At 42.6% G+C, this 11,079-nt stretch overlaps 1 protein-coding gene across 2 annotated transcripts in view; it reads left to right on the plus strand.

The window, feature by feature from the left end:
• Positions 1-1,746: 1,746 nt before the first annotated feature.
• mfsd1l (major facilitator superfamily domain containing 1-like) overlaps positions 1,747-11,079 on the plus strand; it is an 11,471-nt gene continuing 2,138 nt past the window's right edge. The window contains exons 1-10 of one of the 2 annotated variants that reach the window (XM_076986851.1): positions 1,747-1,911; positions 2,084-2,184; positions 3,402-3,511; positions 3,831-3,886; positions 3,974-4,117; positions 6,099-6,257; positions 6,510-6,625; positions 6,861-6,961; positions 9,714-9,825; positions 10,703-10,840. In XM_076986851.1, coding sequence (XP_076842966.1) covers positions 1,890-1,911; positions 2,084-2,184; positions 3,402-3,511; positions 3,831-3,886; positions 3,974-4,117; positions 6,099-6,257; positions 6,510-6,625; positions 6,861-6,961; positions 9,714-9,825; positions 10,703-10,840 — 1,059 coding nt within the window. In that variant the 5' untranslated portion in view covers positions 1,747-1,889. The other variant, XM_076986852.1, reaches the window with a different exon arrangement.

Here is an 11,079-nt window from a genome sequence, read left to right on the forward strand (position 1 = left end):
ACCTATGAAGTGTTAAAGACTGCTGAGTGATGTGTAACTGCAGTAAAACTAAGCTCTCCCATTGCTGGACACTGTGTTCTCTACTATATGGCAGATTCAGAACTAGATTAAGAGAGTTTTCATACAAGCTTTTTCTACCCCCGTTTTAGATTATTGCTGAACTTAACACACAATTCTCCAGCAGAAACTGTGACATAATAAATGGCATCTAAACCCCCAAAATTGAGGCATTTCTCAAAGATGAAGCTGTTTTCATTTGCTACAATGTATGAGTTGTATGAGGACTTAGGACACGAACTACGTCAGTTCAGGAGAAATTTACAAAGGAAAATACTGAATGGTGTGCAAAGTCCCTGTACTGCTAGAGCTGGCATCATTCAGTCTTAGAAAGAAGGTTTTTTTTATCTCTTCAAACTGCTCAAAATAGTTCCTCTTCTTGTGAGCAAAGTTTTTCTGCACTAAATCTGGTGAAAACCTATCTAGGTCCACTATGACGACAGATGAGTGGATGAGCAGTTTGGGTGTATTGAATATTGAGTCAAGGAGGGCGAAGGTCGTGAACCTGGAGGAATGTGTAGATCTGTTTGCAAGAAAGCACAACAACCGTAGAATACTGCTGATGTAATGGAGCTTGAATATGACATTACAAATGAGCTGTTAATACTGCCCGTTAATACTACATCTTGTGAACATGTGTTTGCATTAAAGCTTGGGTTTGTATGTACTATTATGTCCAGGATGTCACCTGTTAGAATATGCTGATCCATTTGCAAGAAGACAGTTGATAATACTGTAAAGCAAATTTCCCTAAAGTAACAGCACTGAATTAAAACTGTTCAAAAAATGTAATTGATTGATACTGAATGTTTAATTTTGCTTCTTAAATGCCAGCACCATAAGGTAAGGTGACCAAATGTCCTCTTTTACCTGGACATGTCCTCTTTTTGAGACCTTTTTTTCCTGACAGAACTACTGGTCCCAGTCTAGTCCTCCCAGTTCAGAACCACCACTGATCACCAAGAGGGAGGCCAGCCCTAGCCATCATCTACCGTACTGGAACAGAAAGGGAAACACACCTCAGAACGGGTGTTTCTGACCAGGTGTGTTGGACCAGGTGGTTCTGGACGTTTGGGATAATCCCTGGATGTTAATTTTATGGATTTATGGATTATGTTATTTATGGATGTATTTTAATGTTAATTGTTTCTGAACAAATGAAGCAACAATACCTTACAGAGGAAAAAAACTTTATTAATACACATTATCTTCAGAGCACACTTTATTAATACACATTATCTTCAAAACACACTTTATTAATACCCACTATCTTCAGAGCACACTTTATTAATACACATTATCTTCAAAACACACATTATTAATACACATTATATCTTCAGTTTAGAAGTCACACCGTGTTGTGGGAGCTGAAGCACTCCCGGGTGACCCGTAGTGACCCTGGGTGAGGGTGCATTATCACCACGCGGTCTACACAAGAGTCCAAACAGTGTTTTCTGTGATTAGATAACTGGTTGTCTAATGTAGGACGGCGTTAAACTAATCACACGTCGTATTCTCTGAGGGTTCAGCGCGGTCACAGTTCTACAGACACACTTAAAAACTGCAGCACAGCAAAACGCCGCGCAGAAGATCACGTGCTGCTCAGCTGTGAAGCAGTCACGTGATGTCGGCTCGGCCGGTAGCTCCTCCCACGATTGGAGCGTCGAATATTCGATCTGTAAACAATCTGCCCCGCCCACTCCCATCTGCCCCTCACGTGAATGTTTTGAAACTCTGTTGCCTACAGTAGAAACGGTGAAGCAGGTGATATATGAGAGTAAACGGACACGAGCGTAGACGAGCCGCGACCACGGTTTACCGACCCACCAACGATGGCGGAACCGGCGGAGAAGGGTAATGTAGTCCATAATGTAGGGGAATGTAGTCCGATCACACGGTCGCGTTTTCGGCGTAATTTATCGTCGGTAGATGTGTTTGCTGTTAGTACTGTGGTTAAAACACATCCAGAAAGGTGTATGTAGGGTTTAGGACCGTTCTGACCCACTCTCTCTGTTTCTCTCCACAGCGTATTACCGTTTCGTGGTTCTGTTTTTTAACTGCATGCTCACGTTCGGCTCGTATTTCTGCTTCGATATTCCGAGCGTGTTGCAGGAGCAATTCCAGGGGGTGAGAACCACGCAGAACCACACAGAACCACACAACTACACAACCACAGAACCACGCAGAACCACACAACTACACAACCACAGAACCACCCAGAACCACACAACTACAGAACTACACAACCACAGAACCACCCAGAACCACACAACTACACAACCACAGAACCACCCAGAACCACACAACTACAGAACTACACAACTACAGAACTACACAACCACAGAACCACGCAGAACCACACAACTACAGAACTACACAACCACAGAACCACCCAGAACTACACAACCACAGAACCACACAACTACACAACCACAGAACCACACAACTACAGAACTACACAACCACAGAACCACGCAGAACCACAGAACCACCCAGAACCACACAACTACAAAATCACCCAGAACTACACAACCACAGAACCACGCAGAACCACACAACTACACAACCACAGAACCACCCAGAACTACACAACCACACAACTACACAACCACAGAACCACCCAGAACTACACAACTACAGAACTACACAACCACAGAACCACCCAGAACTACACAACTACACAACCACAGAACCACCCAGAACTACACAACTACAGAACTACACAACCACAGAACCACCCAGAACTACACAACTACAGAACTACAGAACCACCCAGAACTACACAACTACAGAACTACACAACCACAGAACCACCCAGAACTACACAACTACAGAACTACACAACCACAGAACCACCCAGAACTGCACAACCACAGAACCACACAACTACAGAACCATCCAGAACCACACAATTAAAAAATCACCCACAACTACACAACCACAGAACCACCCAGAACCACCCAACTACAGAACCACACAACTACAGAACCACACAACTACAGAACTACACTACTACAGAACCACCCAGAACTACACAACTACAAAATCACCCAGAACTACACAACCACAGAACCACACAACTACAGAACCACCCAGAACTACACAACTGCACAACCACAGAACTATACAACTACAGAACCACACAACCACTGACCCACAGAACTACATGACCACCCAGATCTACACAACTACAGAACTACATAACTACAGATATGGTTACATATATAAGATGGTAAATGGACACAGCTAAGGTCCAAAGCACAAAGCTGTGTGTGTGTGTGTGTGTGTGTGTGTGTGTGTGTGTGTGTGTCTCACTGTGTGTCCTCTTGTACACACATTGGCAGAATTTGACATGTCCAAACTCAACGGTTAGCAGCAATGGCACAGAGTGTGTGGAGGGTTTGGGTATGACACCACAGGAGTACAACCTGCTGTACGCCATCTACGCCTGGACGTGAGTCTCTCTCTCTCTCTCTCTCTCTCTCTCTCTCTCTCTCTCTCTCTCTCTCTCTCTCTCTCTCTCTCTCTCTCTCTCTCTAACACATAAAACAACCTGCTGTACGCCATCTACGCCTGGACGTGAGTCTCTCTCTCTCTCTCTCTTTCTCTCTCTCTCTCTAACACACAAAACAACCTGCTGTCTGCTCTACGCCTGGACATGCAAGTCTCACGCACGCGCACACACATACGCACACACACACACTCACACATATATATACATATGTGCTTCCACAGCTGTAGTTGATGTGTTTGTGTGTTTTTGTGTGTTTCAGGAACGCTATAGTGGTCATCATTGCAGGATTCCTCATCGATAAACTTGGCAACCGCTGTAAGTGTCAGGAAAACCGTGTAGTATTTTAACCTCTCTAAGCCTGTTTAATGTCTGCGTGTGTGTGTGTGTGTGTCCCCTCTGTAGTCGGTGTGTTCCTCTTCTCCTTCCTGACGGTGCTGGGGTCGGCCATCTTTGCCCTGGGGTCTCATTTTAAAGGGACGGCGTCTCTGCTGCCGCTCATGCTGACTGGACGCCTGCTCTTTGGGTCTGGAAACGGCTCGCTCACCAGTAGGACACACACACCAGTCACACCAGTAGGACACACACCAGTAGGACACACACACACACACACACACACACACCAGTCACACCAGTAGGACACACACACACACACCAGTAGGACACACACACACCAGTCACACCAGTAGGACACACACCAGTAGGACACACACACACACACACCAGTCACACCAGTAGGACACACACACACACACCAGTAGGACACACACACACACACACACACCAGTCACACCAGTAGGACACACACACCAGTAGAACACACACACACACCCCAGTCACACCAGTAGAACACACACACACACACCCCAGTCACACCAGTAGAACACACACACCAGTAGGACACACACACACACACACACACACACACACACACACACACACACACACACACACACCAGAAGGACACACACACACACACCAGTAGGACACACACACCATTCACACCAGTAGGACACACACACACACACACACACACACACACACACCAGTAGGACACACACACACACACCCCAGTCACACCAGTAGGACACACACACCAGTAGGACACACACACACACACACACACACACCAGTAGGACACACACACACACCAGTAGGACACACACACACACCAGTAGGACACACACACACACACACACACACACCAGTCACACCAGTAGGACACACACACACACACACCAGTAGGACACACACACACACCAGTAGGACACACACACACACACCAGTAGGACACACACACACCAGTCACACCAGTAGGACACACACACACCAGTCACACCAGTAGGACACACACACACACACACACCAGTCACACCAGTAGGACACACAAACACACACACACACCAGTCACACCAGTAGGACACACACACACCAGTCACACCAGCAGGACACACACACACACACACACACACACACACACACACACCAGTCACACCAGTAGGACACACACACACTCACACCAGTATAACACACACACCAATACAGTCAAAAACAGTCACACCAGTACCCTTGTACTGGGGATGGTGTGTGTGTGTGTGTGGGGGTTGGTGTGTGTGTGTGTGTGTGTGTGTGTGTGTGTGTGTGTGTGTGTAGGGGTTGGTGTGTGGGGGAGTGTGTGTAGTAGTGGAAACTGGGGTAGACAGTGGATGACATCCCAGGACGTTACACAGACTGGTATCATGGCTACCCGGCTACGGGACTCAAAAGTGTGGGATCATTTTCCATAGCCGGGTTTTGAAAGCGTGCAATATCTGCAAGGCAGAACTTTCCTTCCACGGCAGCACAACCGCGATGTACGAGCACCTGAAGCATGTTGTGGCTGATTGTGACAATGATGAAGAGGGACCGTCATCTCTGTAATCTAATTTACTAGTTAGCTGCTAAAGTTACCGTAAACAGAGCGTTAGCTTAGTACTTACTTATCGTGGTAGCCGTAAAAGTTAACATTAGTGATAGTGATGGTGATTTGTTTCATTAGCCTTAGCACACATTCGTGTGTTTTCTGTAACGTCAGTGAGAATTATTTGTGAATAATTCCTTAGTTTCAGGTTCCTACCTAATTTGATTTAAATGATTGATGCCAGTGACAAATGAAAGAAAGAAAAACCTACAAAAAAATCATTTTTTTATTAATGTATTTATTTTTGCGTTGTTTAAGCCAGTGCCTTATACTTATTTTAATAATTGTTTGTTGCAACAAGCTGCATATTTCATTAAAGGTTTAATGAACTATGATCTTAATTGTTTTAATTTTTAGTTAGCATATAGCTGAAATCTAATGATGGTTATATAATAGCAGTTGCATTCTAGTGCGATAAGCTGTATGTTTTATATCCAATTAACGTACGATCCCATTAGTCGACTAATCATAAAAATTAATCGTGATTAGTCGACTATAAAAATAATCGTTTGTGGCAGCCCTACCTGCATGTGTTTTAATGTTTTACTCCTTCTGTGTGTCGTCATGTAGTTGTGCAGAACCGTATCACGGCGTTCTGGTTCCGGGGGAAGGAACTGGCTCTGGCCTTTGGGCTCACGCTGGCGTTCTCCCGTCTGGGATCTGTGCTGAACTTCTTCTTCACGCAGCGCTTTGAGTCGCACTACGGCATGCAGTGGACACTGTGGGGAGGTGGGGGGGCACACACGCGTTATTTGACCTCCACATTCAATGAAAATATCTGGACACATTTTCTAATTTCTTTAACTATATATAAATAATTGTCATCCAAAAAAAAACTAAATTCTAAATGAAACAGTCTCATGTGTGCAGGGATTAGTCACAGCCTGTTGAAGCTGTTGTCCCCTAACATGAAACCAATGAAACAGTAGTTTTGTGTGTGTGTGTGTGTGTGTGTGTGTGTGTGTGTGTGTGTGTACACAGGTACGCTGCTGTGTGTGCTGGGATTCATCTCTGCTATTACGGTCAGTGTCCTGGACAAGGTGGGCATGAAACAGCTGGGGCTGGATGGAGCCATCCTGGAGGAGTCCCGCAAAGTGGTGAGTGGGGGTGTTGGGGGTGTAGGAGTGTTGTGGGTGTAGGGGGTGTAGGAATATAGAGGGTATTTAGGGTGTTGAGGGTGTAGGAATGTAGTGGGTGGAGGAAGGGAGAGAGAGAGGCTGGAGGGATACTGACAAATTACAACAAAATGAATTTTTCATTATACGGTAAAACATTTTTTTATACAATTGTACAGTTTTTTTTTCTCTCCATTTTAACTTTGTGTGTGTGTAGAGGGTGCATGATGTCAGACTGCTCTCTCTTCGTTACTGGCTGCTGGTGCTAACCATCATGTTCTTCTATAATGGAATATTCCCGTTCATCGCTGATGCCAGGTACTGAAACACGCTTACCAACACACACTATAGGTACTGAAACACGCTTACCAACACACACTATAGGTACTGAAACACGCTTACCAACACACACTATAGGTACTGAAACACGCTTACCAACACACACTATAGGTACTGAAACACGCTTACCAACACACACTATAGGTACTGAAACATGCTTACCAACACACACTATAGGTACTGAAACACGTTTACCAACACACACTATAGGTACTGAAACACGCTTACCAACACACACTATAGGCACTGAAACACGCTTACCAACACACACTATAGGCACTGAAACACATTTATCAACACGCACTATAGGTACTGAAACACGTTTATCAACACGCACTATAGGTACTGAAACACGCTTACCAACACACACTATAGGTACTGAAACACGCTTACCAACACACTACAGGTACTGAAACGTGTTTACCAACACACACTACAGGTACTGAAACGTGTTTACCAACACACACTACAGGTACGTGTTTACCAACACACACTACAGGTACTGAAACACGTTTACGAACACACTACAGGGGGCTGTTCCACGAAGCGAGCTAACTCAGTAAGCTGGGGTTTTTAAGACAAGCCTGGTTCATTTTGCTCAAATTTGGTTCCACGAAAGAGGCTAGACTTGAGCCTCGCTCAGTTACTACAGCATATATACAACATATACGTTTGTACAAACCTGCTCCGTGCCAGGATAGAGTTGAGGCTTAGCTTAGCGGGACCGCTTCTATTGGCTGAGCAGCGTGATGACAGTCTCGCCATCCGGGAAACTGAATTGAGGAACAAGGTTCCACTGCAGTTCTATCCATTAAATTGCTGTGGATGTAGCATATCATATCATATTTTTATACATTTAATTGAGTACTGTAATTATTAGTGTGGAATGACTTAATAAATTTAATAATTATATTTCAAAATGCAATTTATATTTCAGAGTACATATTCACACAGATTACAGAGTATCTTCAGAGTACATATTCATTGTTAATCAGTGAGGTTTCTGCACATTTTAATGTATTGGTTTAATCTTAAATTCAGGTCAGTGTAAAATGGAATACAGTGTCTAATCACAGTTATGGTCAACAAACATACATTAGCATAAACTCTATCACAAAAAATAATTATTTGTACCTGAGTATTAATAATAACTTTATTTAGGTGAAGATACTTTTAGGTATATATTTATCCCCATACTTCCTCTTTTGTGTTCAAATTACAAGCAAATCATATCACTCTGCAATTTACATATGTTCAGTATAAATAATGTAAATGTGTGGTTAACTTAATGGTGCAAAAAGGAAATGGACACAGACAACTACCTTACCAAGATTTTCATACAGGTGATACAAATAATCCAAAATGTAGGCTATAAAAAGAGCAGCTAACAGTGAAGGCTGAAGGCTGATTGACCATGGCATGCCCATTTGTAGAGAATCCAGTAGATGAGGGAGCGTGTGTAGTGCACAGAGCATTCATGCTACCAGCCCCAGTCATTCCAGGACAGGACAGATCCACTGGGCTTTCCGGATGACTACTTATTTGAGCACTACATGTTCAGAAGACACAGTATTATATATCTTTGTAAAATACTGGGGCCATATATTGAGAAGACCACTAGACGTAGTAAAGCTTTTACCAAACCCTAAACGGTCTGTATCGCTTTGCGCTTCTTTGCCAGTGGTGCATTTCGATACAGCGTTGGGGATGCAGGACATCTTAGTAAGGCAACAGTCTGCCGCGAAATTCAAAAGGTTTGTCTTGCGCTTAAGCGCTTCCTTAATATATTCATTAAATTCCACAATGATGGGGGAGTAGCAGTTTTCTTTCTGGTTGCTAAAATATTGTATACATTTATTTAATGTGGTGTTTTACCTTTTCCTGCACATTGGACTAATCAACTGTACTTACCATTCTGGAGTATATTTTTACATTTCACCTTGACCTGCTGCCACGTTCTCTTAACCCCGCTCATGTTACTTCTAAATCAGGAAATTATTGACATTATTAATTTACTATAACACTTTTAAAATGCCAATGAATGGATTAAATTATATGCTCATTATATTATATGCCTTTTCAAATATCGATTATTGAGGCTGTGTAAATACTGTGTGCACGCGCATGATCGCCGATTACAAAAGCCGGGCTTGAATTAGCGGGAACAGGTTGCGTCTGGATTTCGTTAGTGGAAAGGAACTAGACGGAAGTTAAATGTTTGGCTAACTCAAGCGAGGCTCACTCTAATAAGCGCCGCTTTCATAAGCTCGCTTCGTGGAATAGCCCCCAGGCATTGAAACACATTTACCAACACGTGCTACATGTCCACACATTCATTACATGTATTTTTTATGATGATTTTTCTTTTATTGTATTTGTATCTTAAGTATGTATTTTTATGTACATTTATATCATTTTAAAGCCTCTATATATTCAGACTTTGTTTTATTGATTAATCGTTTTTTTTGTGTGTAGTATCATTTTAATATAACATTAGCAATTTAATGTAGCATTATTTTTATATAGTACTATCGTTTTAATGTGGTTTTGTCATTTTAGCATAGTATTAGCATGTTAATTTAGTATTGCCATTTTAATTTAGTATTGTCATTTCTCTGCTTTGTAATTGTTTAGAAAAGTACGTATCTGGAGGAAAAGTGGTATGTTAGTAAAACTTAGATGTGTGTGTGTGTGTGTGTGTGTGTGTGTGTGTGCGTGTGTGTGTGTGTAGTAAGTTTATCCAGGATAAGTATTCAGGCTACAGTCAGAAGGACGCTGCCTACATTGCTGGTGCGGTGTATGATAGCTCTCTAGTCCTGTCTGCTGCTGTGGGGATTCTTATTGTGAGTACACACATCTGCATGCAAAGACCCTCTGAGTACATAACACACACTAATATTATGAAGCATATGCTACATGCTAATAATTTTATATTAGCATTTATGGCAGTAAGTGTGCAGGAAATGAGCAGTCTTTGAACTGTGAGAGTTATAAAGGCTAATAAAGTACATTTGGTTTTATTTTGAACAGGGTCTCAATCAATCAATCAATCAATCAAATTTTATTTATATAGCGCTTTTTACAACAGTTGTTGTCACAAAGCAGCTTTACAAGTGCCGAGTCCTAGCCCCCAGTGAGCAAGCCAAGGGCGACAGTGACAAGGAAAAACTCCCTAGTTTTTTTTGCATGAGGAAGAAACCTTGAGAGGAACCAAGACTCAGGGGGGGAACCAACCCTCCTCTGGCCGACACCGGTCTCTTGCTAGCATGTTAGCTGATATGCACCATGGCAGGCATGCCTTGGTAACTACACTAACTACTACTGCCAGATACCCCCAAAATGAAACCAAGTAGATCTCAGTTATCATATACAAGCATGTAGTGGAACTAAATAACATTAGCAATTAGCAGTTGCTTCTTACAAATAATTTATACTGTCTAATTTATACTGATTTATTTACACTAATATTTATACTAATATTCTAATATTTATTCAGTTTATTTATTTTGGTCTCAGGATATTTGAATGTGCTGTATTTGGCTGTATTTATTTATTTCCAGGTGTAGCTAGCTGCTCCATTTTTATAAATGATTATAAATACTATAAATTACAAAACCCTCCAGTCACAAGACTCCCTAACCAGACCAGGGCTGCCCCATACTGCCCGATGCACTTTTTCGGTTTGCTTTATTTGTGTGTGTGTGTGTCTGTGTGTGTTAGGACTACGTGGGGCTACGAGGTGTGTTTGCATTGCTGTGTGCGGTCCTCACGTTGCCTGTGTTTGGCTTGTTGGCCTTCACCTTTGTTGCACCTCTCATCTGTACCATCTGGCTCGGGATCACCTACTCATTCGCAGCTGTGAGTCACACACACACACACAAACATATACACACACACACACAAACATATACACACACACACACACACACACACACACACAAACATATACACACACACACTCACACACACAACTTTTGTCATTTTACATTCTTTAACAGACCCGTTCAAATGATTGATATACAGTGAATTATGAACATGTAAATAATTACTAAAGAATTAAACAAAAAGTCTGTGTGTGTGTGTGTGTGTGTGTGTGT

This window comes from Brachyhypopomus gauderio, unplaced genomic scaffold (genome assembly GCF_052324685.1).
Source record: "Brachyhypopomus gauderio isolate BG-103 unplaced genomic scaffold, BGAUD_0.2 sc49, whole genome shotgun sequence".
Lineage (NCBI taxonomy): Eukaryota > Metazoa > Chordata > Actinopteri > Gymnotiformes > Hypopomidae > Brachyhypopomus > Brachyhypopomus gauderio.